This window comes from Mesoplodon bidens (genome assembly GCF_964165515.1).
Source record: "Mesoplodon bidens genome assembly, chromosome: 13".
Classification (NCBI taxonomy): Eukaryota; Metazoa; Chordata; class Mammalia; order Artiodactyla; family Ziphiidae; genus Mesoplodon; species Mesoplodon bidens.
This window is the reverse complement of record NC_138169.1, coordinates 66,158,479-66,171,611: the sequence shown is the minus strand read 5'-3', so window position 1 is coordinate 66,171,611 and position 13,133 is coordinate 66,158,479. Positions and strand designations below refer to the sequence as shown.

At 49.9% G+C, this 13,133-nt stretch overlaps 1 protein-coding gene across 1 annotated transcript in view; it reads left to right on the top strand.

Annotated features, from left to right (window-relative positions):
* MYO5B (myosin VB) overlaps positions 1–13,133 on the top strand; it is a gene marked incomplete at its 3' end in the record, with an annotated part of 387,279 nt that overhangs the window by 341,488 nt on the left and 32,658 nt on the right. The window contains exons 23-27 of the mRNA XM_081252328.1: positions 3,877–3,961; positions 4,958–5,106; positions 6,224–6,343; positions 8,181–8,321; positions 12,226–12,291. Coding sequence (XP_081108454.1) covers positions 3,877–3,961; positions 4,958–5,106; positions 6,224–6,343; positions 8,181–8,321; positions 12,226–12,291 — 561 coding nt within the window. The remainder of the gene's footprint in view (positions 1–3,876; positions 3,962–4,957; positions 5,107–6,223; positions 6,344–8,180; positions 8,322–12,225; positions 12,292–13,133) is intronic.

Here is a 13,133-nt window from a genome sequence, read left to right as displayed (position 1 = left end):
CACCAAAAAAAAAACAAAAAACGGAGCTGCTGAATGATGTTTCATGAGCCTCCACAGCTGGCGAAGGTGTTATTTATCACGCTGAGAGGACACACCTGCCTGATTCTGTGTTGTTAATGTCTCCCCCTGCAGCCTGTGTCCCTGACAACAAAAGGAAGGCCATTTGGCTGCAGAAGTTTGTCACCCACCGCTACGGCCAACGAACTCTCCGTATGCTAGCTGGTTGGGGAGACTGGAGATGGCCAGCACCTGGGGAAGTGTGATTGGGGGGGCACTCTCTGCCCTCCCTGGGATGTGGAGCTGAGATGGGGCCCATCCCTCCTGCTGTGCGCCTACCTCCAGAACTGCTCAGGCAGGCAGAAAAGCAAAGCTCCGCAATGCCACTTTGATGAATGGCTTAGAATAACAAAGCTGAGTTCATCAGAGGCCTGTCTTTTGGAATCAAAGCCTTGGAGGGAGACAGAGGAAAGAAATGAGGTGCCCCGCACAACAGAAGATTTTAGTGGGTACACGCTCATAACCGTGGCTGCCCCGCCAGCTGGAGTCTTGGCTGAGATTTTATTTTATTTTTGCTTTTTTTTGTTTTTGTGGTACGCGGGCCTCTCACTGTTGTGGCCTCTCCCGTTGCGGAGCACAGGCTCCGGACGCGCAGGCTCAGTGGCCATGGCTCACGGGCCCAGCCGCTCCGCGGCATGTGGGATCTTCCCAGACCGGGGCACGAACCCATATCCCCTGCATCGGCAGGCGGATTCTCAACCACTGCGCCACCAGGGAAGCCCTTGGCTGAGATTTTAGATCACAGGTGGCTGCAATGAAGCTTCATGATCTTCGCCTGCATTCAGAGGAATGGAGGTTTCAGGTCCAGCCTCGTGGTGGTGGCATGCGCCCTCTACTGGGCAGACGCTCCACTTCAGAGGGACATTGCCTGCCTGTAGGATGCTCAGAGGACGGTGATGAGCACTGTGAGTGATCTTGGAAGCCGTCTCGGGACCACCTGCTCTGTGAGCTGCCCGTGTATACAGAAGGTGGTTTAGGGAATTGAAGTCCTAGTTCCATGGAGGGTCTGGTTACTTCACAGCCTGATCTGAACAGCCACCCACCGGGGTCCACTGGTTCAGAGGTTGCAGTCTTGCTTCTCCGAGGGGGACTGGAGTCCTGCCCTCCTGACTGTGGCACCAGGTGGGGCTTCACTCTGGCTGCACCCTGGGTGGGCTCTTTTTTGTAGAGGTTCACACCACGTGGTTTCTTCTGTTGGTTGTTTTCAGTTTGACTTTACTTGTACACCTAGAAAAGGGAAAGCTATTTTGAGTATTTACCAAGCTAATTTAAAGGCACACGTGAGGTCATTGGGTGGTGAACTGCGTCCAGTAACAGCAAATTAGATGAATTTAAAGAGTGCTTTTTTCCTGTGCCTCCTGAGCCGAATTGAATTATTTGATTAAACAAGCTCATGTCTTCTAGATGTTTTAGTCAACTATAAACACATTTTAAAAACCAAAAAACAACAACAACAACAAAAACCTTTAAAGGAGTCCCGATTTTTGCATGAGGAAATCTTAGGCTCCTTAACTGGATCTGCAGGGCAGTTCGTTCGTTCAACAAGCGTTAGGTGGCCGCGTCGGGCCGGGTACTGATGACGTGACGGCCTGGAACGTGGCCCCTGGGTCCTGCTGAGGCCTCTGGTCCAGGCTGAGCAGGTGGGTGAGGAAACCGAGTGTCTGCCAGGGGGCAGGGCCGTAGTGCCAAGGCTGAGAAACCCTGCTTTACGACCTGCCGTGGCCCTTACCTGTTTTCTCGCTGTTAACCACCTGTTCCTCACGCCTGCTAGGCTGGGCCCTCTCTGTGGGCAGCTACCTTGAGTCTTGTTCATTTTGCATCCCCTAGCCCCTGGCAAGGCTCCTGGTACGGAGAAGCGCATCAGGAAGTGTCTGATGGATGAGTGACAGCCTTGCCCTGTGTCACCCCCTGGGCCAGAGCTAGGCTTAGCAAGTGGGAGCCTTTGATGATAAAACAGCATCCATCTCAATGCTTTTTCTTTTACACTTTGCCCTCACCAAGTCAGGATTACTCTCTGTAGACATGAAACATCAGTTGTGTTCATTATAATAAAAAAATACATTGTCGACGAAGATAACAGTTTGGTATAATTAGTTACATGAGTGTATACATATTTACCAGCCTTATCTCATTTGATATCCTGTGGGGAGGCAGAACATGGTCCTTTGCCTGATCCTCCATAGAGAGAGTTCGTGACCATGAAAGGGGTAATAATCTGCTTGGTGGGAAGGGGTCTGCTGAATATGAAGACGTAGTGCCGGTCGTTCTCGACCTAGAATAGCGTCAGCATTGCACTCACTAGTCAGAGCCTCATTCCTGTAACTCTCAGCGGTACATCCGCAGATGAGCTGACGAGGGAAACTGAGTCCATCTGAACTGAGGTTGAGAAGGAGCTGCAGTGTCCCGTTGCCAGGATGGGACAGTGTCCTGGAAGGTAGTTTTGAGCCACATTTTGAAGGAGATTGAAACCTCCTTGAAGTTTGAAGGAGTCGGGTCGTGTTAATGGAGGGTTAGCAGATGGCTTGGAGCTTTTGCAAGCCTCTGCCAGTCCTGTGCGTCTGCTCTTCTCTGTAAGGATCCTTTGAGAGCACACCGCCTGCAGACTTATCAGCAGCTCCCCAGAGGGGCCAAGGCACCTAAGTGGGAGTCACTGCCTTCTGAATTCCTAAGGGGAGAACAACAGACCTCCGTCCTGGACTCCAGCCTTGGTGCAGTTCTCTCCTGACCCTTTCTACGTGATGCTGGGGGTTGGGGGGAGCAGTTCTCTTAACTCACCTCTTGGTGCCTTAAGCTTATCTTTAAAGCCAGGAGGAAGGGAAGATGGCCTTGAAACATAACCAGTTGGAATTCAAACCCCTCCAGGGCTTCTGCCCTTTAGCCAGCATCCCCGGGGCCTCCTTTCCTGCTTTTCCTGCCACAGGGTCTAGCAGCATTTCAAGGGAGTGCACGTGGGTCCTCTGGGATCTGTGTGACCCTCTCTCCCCTTGGATTCCATGCCACAGTCTCCTAGGTAGCAATTCTGGTAGGTCACCATCTAGTCTCAGCTACTCTGTGCAGGCTTGTTATCACGTGTTCTGTTATTGTACTGAGGATGGCATTTTGAGGCTTTTTCTACACAGGTCGGGAAGAAGCCTCTCCCCGGTAGGTCATAAAATGTACCAAAGATAGCCAGAAGCTATTTCTTCAACCAAAGGGAGCGAGGTTGTTTATGCTCATCGCTCAGACCAAAACCTGGGAGCCTGTCTTACGATCATTTTTTTTGTCTTTTGCCACACCTAGCACAGGGTACTGTGCTTAGTAAAACAGCAGCTTCATTGAACATAATTCACATCCTTTAGTTGAAAGTCAATAGCAAGGCTCCTTCCCTTCCCCAGCATCTGAGCTGTGTGGGTGCAGTGAGACACACATGGGCAGGGGCGGGTGAAGACCAGGGATAATTCTCCATTGTGAGCTTTAGGCTTTCCTGAGACTCAAATATGAGAGCTCAAAATTTACCGAGACACGGAACTAAATACAAGAAGGCCAGTTATCATTGTAAGATCCTGAACACAGCGTATGACCTTGGCGTAGACTTTTCATGAGGTTTCTGTGGGCATTGCAAAACCATAAACAGTGGTAAACTCATCTGCCTTGTTCTAATGGGATTTTTCTTTCAGTGTACAATTTTAATCCCCAAATGAAAGCAGCTTTGGCCGATTCCATTTTCTTTAGTGAAAAGAGCATTTAAACTTAACCACCTGAAGTTCAAACCTCACAAAAGGAGCCTTTCCTCTGCCCGACTTCACAGGCAAATATTTTTCCCCCTGCTCTCTCTTTCAGCGAGTTGCAGACCTGGAGCAAGAAAATGCCCTCTTGAAAGATGAGAAGGAACAGCTTAACAACCAAATCCTTTGCCAATCTAAAGGTAGGTACCAAAGTGCAGGACTTTTCCTTTTGGATTTTAAGTTCTTTTCCACACTAATTTTCCCCAGAGATTTCTACGAAGCGTGTAGTTAGTCAGGATGCTGCAGTGGGGAAAGGGTTTCAACAGGAGAGAGATGAAAAAGAAGGGTGATCTTTAAGATCCCGCGGCCGACATTTGGTTTCAGGAGTTTTAATCACCTGAGGGCACAGACTCGCCCAGCATGGTCTTTAAGTGTTTTAAATTTCCCTTTAAAAATTGTTTCTTTCCACTGATACGAATCATAAGCTTTAGTGGGAGAACGGCCCACCCATGTTACCTTTTTGCCTTCCCTCCTCCCCCCAACCTCACCTTCGGCCTCATCTCCTCGCATCTCCTTTAATCTCTCTGCACGAGAACCTGAAAGACCAGGAATAAGGAAGAAACTCTGGAACAGGGCCTGGGTTCTTCCAGCATTGCTGCCAGCAGTTGCTATGACACTTGTTGTAAGAGAGAGTCTGGCACGTTAGCCGTGCGAGTTGTCGTGTATGCACCCGGCTTCTCTGCCCAGCCCCTAGGGGCAGAGTGGGCCTTCCCCGCTCCGAAGACTGCAGCCGAGCCTTGGGAGCAAACCTCCCTGGACTCTGCAGAGGGTGAGGTCGCCGAATAAGCTCGCCAAGTATCTGTGTTGTGAGCCTGTTGTGGGCAGCCTTTTTTTAAATTAGTTTCTGCTTTATAACAAAGTGAATCAGTCATACATAGACATCTGTTCCCACATCCCTTCCCTCTTGAGTCTCCCTCCCTCCCACCCTCCCTATCCCACCCCTCCAGGCGGTCACAAAGCACCGAGCAGATCTCTCTGTGCTATGCGGCTGCTTCCCACTAGCTATCTACCTTACATTTGGTAGTGTATATATATGGGCAGCCTTTTAACAAGAGTTTAGTCAGTAGGCACGAGTGGTCACGCTCCAGGGGAAGCCATGCCAAGCCAGCGTGCAGCTCCGTGCACTTGCTTTCCAGATGAATTTGCCCAGAACTCCGTCAAGGAAAACCTCCTGATGAAGAAGGAGCTGGAGGAGGAACGCTCCCGGTACCAGAACCTCGTGAAGGAGTATTCCCGGCTGGAGCAGAGATACGACAACCTCCGGGACGAGATGACCATCATAAAGGCAAGGAGGGCAGTTCCCCCGCCCACCGGCTCTGCAGCCCTTGTTCTCGCGCCGCTGCCCCTGCAGTGCCGACTGGCACAGCGATGCCCGGTGGTCGGTGCTGCACGAACAGTGTCGCCTCCCCGTGTCACTTCTCACCCCTCCCGCGGGTAGATCTCACACAAGCAAGTAGCTGGGCAGGGAGTCCTTCCCGAGGGCAGCTCCTTTCCCAACTTTGGGGTCTTATGAAGATTTCGGTTAGGACTTGAAGGAAAATTACACCCACATAAATGTGTTCTCTTTCTTGTTTCCTATTCTGGGAGAATCCCTGTGTGGAAACAGGAATGGCGTGGGGAGCTCAGGCTGCGGGCAGGCCTGCAAGGGTCTGACGGTTTCTCCTAACCCTCGATAACACGCAGATACATGGGAAGGTTTTCACGTTTCACGATTTGTCATTCTCTTTTACCCCACGTAACTATTCCCTCCAGAAACGCGTATTCAAACGAGACTGAATAAGTTAATTGCATAGGAACCCAGAAGAGAAGCTGAGTAGGAACATATATAGAAATCTAAAATTTTCCTACCGACATTAGTTTTTACTCTCAGCACCCAATCAGATGCAAGGGCGGAAAAGAGTAATTTTTAAGTGAACAGTATAAAGGATAAGCTCTATTTCTAATATGCTTACTATTTTCAGAAACAGGATTGGTGGAGTGCAGGTTGAAGCAGGGGCCTTGAGGGGCCGGTGTGCAGTGTTCTCTTCAAGAAGGGGGTGGTGACAGGACTGTCTGTGTACTTCAGGCTGTTCGGGGGTTAAGGGTCTTTTCCCCAGGACTTTTCAGAGAAATTGACCCAACGTTAGGGATTTGCACTTCATTTACAGGGAACACAGGCCCGCTGTAGAGCTGTGTTCTCTTCCAAGTGTCATTTTGTTGCTTAGCTGGGCGGATGTAAGAACTGTAGGTGACATTTCTCGTGGGAACAGCTCTGCTTAGCCATCATTCCAAGAAACAGTGGTACCTATTCTTGTTGACAAAGGAGGCAAAAGTCCAATTCTAGAGTCTACTGTTACTTGAAAAATAATAGTTCTTGTTAACATTAGTTCATTATGTGTTTTCACATGTTTCTCCCTAAACAGCAAACCCCAGGCCACAGGCGGAACCCATCAAACCAGAGTAGCTTAGAATCTGACTCTAATTACCCCTCCATCTCGACATCTGAGGTCGGAGACGCAGAAGATGCCCTCCAACAGGTGGAGGTGAGTAAGACGGGCTCTTGGCTGTTGTCTGTGCTCCAGAGGGAGGGTCTGTGACCTGTGTGGAGCCTCCCCCACCAGCGCTGTTCTGTTTCTGGGACCACAGTTTCCCGGGTTCATTCCTGACAGCAGGGTCACTCGAACTGCGGTGGACTTATAGACGGTTCTCTGGAGTTAATATTTACTGTGCAAGGCAATACATTATGGTTACCGCTCTCCATAAAGGAAGATCCCTGATTCCTCTTGCAAAACTGAGGACCTGTTGCAGAGAGGTGAAAAAGCTGGAACAGCTGAGTCGTTAAAAGAGATATAATTTGTTATCCCCATTTAGTATCACAGCACATTTAGTAATATCAACAAGAAAATTTCCCTTCCTGACTTAGAAGCTGGCTAAAACTCAGAGGACAGCAACAAATATTTGAAACAACAGATATTTGCTGAGCGAAATGTATCTCTGTCGGTAATAGCCTCTTAGAGTCACACAGCAGTCTTTATAGTCTGTGTGTAATTTTATCAAAGGTACATAGACACACAGTTTTTCCTCTGGCATTTGAAAAGCAGAAAATCACAAGCACGTAAAACCGTATGAAGCACATGAAGATAGATGTGGAAGAGGGACGGTTATAAAAACAAATGTGCTTTGATCACATCCTTGTGCCAGGCACTGCTGGCGGGTACTGGAGAAACAGCAGTGATCGAGCCAGAGAACGTCCCTGCCCTCATGGAGCTTGTCTGATGGAGAGTTAGACCCTAATCAGTTGATGGAAGAAGCTTATAATACAATTGCGAGTACCGTTAAGTGCTGTAAAGGGAAGTGAAGGATGGTGAGAGATGGCGAGAGATGGAAGGATAGAAAAGGAGGTCCTCCAGGTAAAGGTCTGGCTGCTGTACAGTTTGGTGTGGTTTGCTGCCTGCTGTATGCACTTCGTAAGCATTTAATAAATGCTGGCTTAAGGCCCTTGGTTTTGCTTTGCAGTCTCCTAAGTCTGGGTCCCCCAGAGGCTTCGGTCAGCCTGAACTCCAGATGCACCACCCAGGTGTTTGTGTATGTGACGGTTTACGTGCAGGCCTGAGCACTTCCATCAGTGGATTTATTTTCTTCCGGGAAGCTGAGGCTGGTTCTTGGGATTGACCAGAGCAGCATTCATTAAGTGCTGGCTGAACCAAATTATGGTATCCCTTACGTACAAACATGTACTTTTAAGGTCCATGTGGATATGCTTGTGCCGATACATGTTTGTCCATGCACACCCACACGTGACAGACCCTGGAGGACAAACCCAGGCATGAATCTGAAGGAAGAAATCTACCAGGAAATTGATGCTGCAGGATCCATTGGATAAATGGGTTCCCTGGCAGGACAAGCATTGATTTTGATTCAAGGTGCAGTCAAGTGGTGTTCGACAGCACGTTTAACGGTGATTAGTAAGCACATGGATCCTTCATCAGGAAGCATTATATCCTGAGTTTTACAACTTCTCTGTGTGAGACCATTTTCCAGAAATGAGCTCTTTTTTTAACTTCCAAATAAAAAGGCTGTGTCTTTATCCATTTGTTCCTAGAGTATATGATTGGTCATCTTAGGTGGCTCACACAGGAGGAATATAAGTGGCTGAGACTCCGATGTTATATAGACAGAAAATGAGCCTGGAGCACCAACTTTAATATGAGAATGATAGTTGGTTGGCGTTGGCTTTGTCTCAGAGGCGTGGATTGATGTTTGGGAGGGAGAGGGAGGACAGACGGCCGACGGAGGCAGCTGACCCTGGGGGCGCCGTGTGTTCCTAAGGCGTCTGTGCCATTACAACCTCTTCTTCCTGCTCCCTGTCTTCCTCGGAAGGAAATTGGCCTGGAGAAAGCGGCCATGGACCTGACAGTCTTCCTGAAGCTGCAGAAGAGGGTGCGAGAGCTTGAGCAGGAGAGGAAGAAACTGCAGGTGCAACTGGAGAAGAAAGAACAGCAGGACAGCAAGAAAATCCCGGTGCGTGAAGGAGCTGCGAGCCCGCAGGGCCGCACCCTGAGGGTGCTGGCGTCAAAATGACCCAGCTCACTCCTGCCAGGGCTCACGGGGTCAGGTGTGACCACGAGAGGTCATGCTGGGGCTGGGTTTCAGGGAAGACCTTCATCTTGTCTTGATGGCGTGTTGAATCTTCTCTGCAAGTGCCCACATCACACCAGTCGGACAGGAGTCAGCTTCCCCAGTACCTTCAGGGTAAAGAATTTCCAGTGGTGAAGCCAGCAGGGAGCCTGTGTCATTGTCACCCACTTGCAAAGAGAACCAGGGCGTAATTAGAGTATAAACACAGTTGACCTTCGAACAACTCGGGCTAGGGGCGCCCAACCCTCTGCACAGTTGAAAACTCACCCGTGACTTATAGTCGGCCCTGGTCCTGCATCTGAGGATTCAACCAGTCACAGATTGTGCAGTGCTGTAGTATTTACTATTGAAAGAAATGCACGAATAAGTGGACCTGTGCAGTTCAAACCCATGTGATCCAAGGGTCGACTATATAGGCGAAAGTCAAATCTTAGAGAAAATCAATGCCTGTTTGTGCCTGGAATCTGGTGTGGGCTTGAGTTTAGTCCCATTGGGTCAAGGGCAGACCAAGTTTGCATTCACCCAGGACTGAAGCCTCGCCTCAATCTAAATTATCATCAGTATCTTGGGTCTTGAAAAGATATTTTTTGAAACCTTAGTGTCCCCAGATGTATCACTCCATCCCAAGGACCCACTGGGCACCTATGCTATGCTCAGCACTGTGCTGGTGCCGGACTCACAGTAGGTGTTCAAAGTGTTTATTAAATGAGGGAGATACAAACGGAAGAGAAATCCCCCCGCTGACTAGATTATAAATTCGAGGAATGTGGAATCTAGGTCAGGGGGACCAGACATAACACGGGTGAAGGATAAAAAATCACATCGGTAGCGCTCAAATAAATGCCAGGTTGGGTACAAACAGGTTGATGCTGTAGGAATAGAGAGCAAGTGGTCCTCCACTTGCTACAAGGACGGCTTCTAATGGGATGTGAGGCCTTTTCGGACATGGGTCACATCAGTAGCTGACCTCACTGTGGGTTTGTGAAAGGCCTTGGGTCTGTTCTCAGGCTTGAGTTGCCCCCTGCGGGGTTCGACCCCCTCCCTGCATCCTCAGCCCTACCCCCACCCCACCCCTCCCCTACACGCTTTCTCCTTTTGTAACACCCGACTTCCCTTTCCAATCAAATGTGATACAGATGTTGATCGGTATTACTGGTAAATTCTTGGGGTTTTTTCCTGAGCAGTAAGTGGGGAGGTAAATCTCGCTGATGGATTTAAATCTTTCAGGTGGATTAGATTCAGAATGGAGGGTGAAAGGATTAGGTTTATAAATGACTCATTCAATTAGAAGAGAATCTGCCCTGACAGGCGAGCACAAATCAAATAGATGAAAAGCTGCACAGACGTCAGACAACGCCTGACGTGAAAGTTCCTGGCTGCCCAGCTGTCCCTGGAGGCTCACTCGCCAGGCTCTGCAGAAATGCCAAATAATTTTGGAATCTCGGCTTTAGGACTTCTGCTTGTCTTGAAACCAGATAGAAAGGGGTATATCTTTCATTAAAAAATAATTACTGGGGCTTCCCTGGTGGCGCAGTGGTTGAGAGTCCGCCTGCCGATGCAGGGGACACGGGTTCGTGCCCCTATCCCGGAAGATCCCACATGCCGCGGAGCGGCTGGGCCCGCGAGCCATGGCCGCGGAGCCTGTGTGTCCGGAGCCTGTGCTCCGCAACGGGAGAGGCCACAGCAGTGAGAGGCCCGCATACAGCAAAAAAAAAAAAAAAAAAAAAAAAAAAAAAAATTACTGAGCAAAAGTTAGAACCGCAGGCTTGGCTCACAGCCCTGTAACGTGCATTGAGGATCTCTGTTTAAGAAGAATGACCTTGTTTCTGCCAGAGTTTGGTAAGAAAGGCAGAAGTGGTCCAGAGGAGAGTATGGAACCCCTCTGCAGAAACCCTGAAACTGAGCTTTCAGAGATCATGTTCTTGGATCTGCCCTGGGTCCCAAGAGAAATTCTGAGCCACCTAGGTCTTTGGTCTGGAGTGATATGGCCCAGGTCTTGGCTATAGAGAGAGGCCAGGCTCTGGATGAGGAATGACAGGGAGGTCTGTAGGGAGCCTGTCAGTGAGGGAGTCACCAAGCCTGTCATGAGGTGGGGCTTCTGGGACAGTCCATCCATGTGTTGACTTCCCATCCATCTGGCTGCCTTTCCCCGGGCCTGGCAAAGTCACCATGGCTGTCAGGGGGATTCCAGTGGGCTGTCCACTTAGAAATATAACTGCTGGTCCACCCTAATACAGCTCCTCAGATTTGGATAGATGATCTCCATTTTCCAAGAACCTAATGCACTTAACAATAATCCATGGTCGTGCAGCAAGCCCATGCTACGTAGAACACAGGTGCAGGCCTCTCCCCAGGCCAGCGGGTCATGAGCTGACCCTGAGTAGTCACATCCCCTACCACTGGAGACAAAGCAGAGACTGGTAGCCTGGAGCGTCGCTTTCCCAGGTTGCAGACTGGAAACAGTGCAGCCAGTGTCGCAGTCCTTGACCTGGAAAGGGCTGCTCAGATCCAGCCCCAGTCTCCAAGCCTGGGACCCACCTAATCCATCCACAGCTGGACTTCAGGTTAGCGAGCACTGTGGATATCTAATTAAGCACTGTCAGGTTTTAGCTCCAAAATCCCATCTTATTCAGGGACTATCACCCACTACGTGAAATCACCCCTAGCAGTTAACCATTTGTGAAGGTATTTCTACCCCTTCTCATTGGACAGGTCAAGTCCAATAGCTGCCAAACAATGATAGGAGTCATTGGCTCGGCTGAGTCCTCATGGGCTAGTGTTCCGTTGTTGCTGTCCACACCCACCAGCTGTGAAGCTGTGAAGTCAGACAGCGTTCGTGGTGCTCCGTAGCAGGCCAGCTGTCACCCTGCCTATTGTAGAGCGACATAGAGGAAGCAGGCTTCTCCACAAGGTGCTCAGAGTGACTTAGTTGGGAAAACAATACACATGTGCACACACACACACTTCCCCGCCCCCACCAAAAAAAAACGAAGAGGGGCTCTTCAACCTCATAATAAGTACATCATTATTATATGTTAACCTTCCTAATAAGCACACAAGTCTAACGGTGCTGGTTTCCTAGGACTGCTGAAACAAAGTACCACGAACTAGATGGCTTAAAACAACATAACTTTATTCTCTCATAGTTCTGGAGACCAGGAGCCAACAATTAAGGTGTCCACAGGGCCATGCTCTCCTAAAGGCTTTGGGGATGATCGGCTCCATGCCTCTCTCTGAGTGTCTGGGCTGCTGGCGGCCCTGGGCAGTCCTCGACCTGCAGCCGCGAGACTCCAAGCTCTGCCCCCATCTTCAGTTCACGTGGGGGGGGGTCTGCCCTGTGTGCGTGTCTTCTCCCCTTCTTATAAGGACACCAGTCACGTCAGACAAGGGACCATCCTAATGCCCTCATCTTGACTTGATTATATCTGCAAAGGCCCTATTTCCAAACTGGGTGACATTCCCAGGTACCAGGGCTTAGGACTTCGGTGTATCTTTTTGGGGACATGGTTCAACCCATAACACAGTGTTATTTGTGTTCAACCTGTAGGTGCTTGTGAAGATCGTGTGAGTAAACTTACGTAGGGGATGTGGGCAGGCAGGAGGGAGCTCCATGGTGGCCTGAGGTAGTGAGCTGCATCTTGGCAGGAAGGAGGCGGACATACAGAGGGTGGGAGTGCCGGGCACAAGCAAGGGCAAAGCGAGCACGTCCTGACCGTGGTGGGAGATCGTCCTGTGGAACAGCTGCCTTGCAGCCCGTGCTCACCTCCTTGCCTCTTCATCCATGCAGGCGGAACAGCCAACTAGTGACTTAGATTTGGACCAGGATGCAGATCTAGCCTACAATAGTCTGAAGGTAAGATTCTTGGAAGACAAGCTTCCTTAACTCACCCTACGGAGGACGGATGATGGTGCTGGGCAAGGGCAAGTCCAGTCCTGAGCTTCTGTCTACGAATGAGTGGAGCCCTAAGCCCACAGTTTCCCCTTCCCGCACTTGAGTTTCTTCATCTTTGAAATGAAGGAAAATTTGTACTTACCCCAAACACCCCTGACACAAAATGTATGAGTTTTCCACATCAAGCAATTCTCCAGTTCTCTGTGGACACCAACTAGGAGTCCTACAATTAAATTCAACTGGGGCACAAACTTCCGAGGGTTAACACAGACCCTGCTGGTTAGGGGCTCAGCCCCACAGGGCTGCCCCCTCTTCAGGTGCCAGTCACATCGGTGGGTCCCCAGGACTCTGCTACGATCATGGGCTCCCATGCCCCCCTCCTCAACGTTTGATAATTTGTTAGAATGGTTCACAGAACTCAGGAAAGCATTTTACTTGCTATTACTGGTTTACTGTGAAGGGTACACCTCAGGAAAGGCCAGATGGAAGGGGTGTGACGCATGTGGGAGGGGACTCGGAGTGTCCAGCCCTCTCCAGACACCTCCACGTGTTCATCAACCGGAAGCTCCCAAACCCTGTCACGGAGAGGTTTTGTGGAGGTTCCGTTACACAGGCATGATGGGGTTAAATCATTGGCCGTTGGCGTTGAACTCAATCTCCTGCCCTCCTCCTCCCTTTCCTGAGGTCAGTGGGTGGGCTGAAGGCTGCAGGGCTCTAACCCCAGGCTTGGGTCCTCTGGAAGCCCCCATCCTCCAAGAGTTACCTCAGCATAAACTCCAGCGTGGTTGAAAGGGGCTTATGAT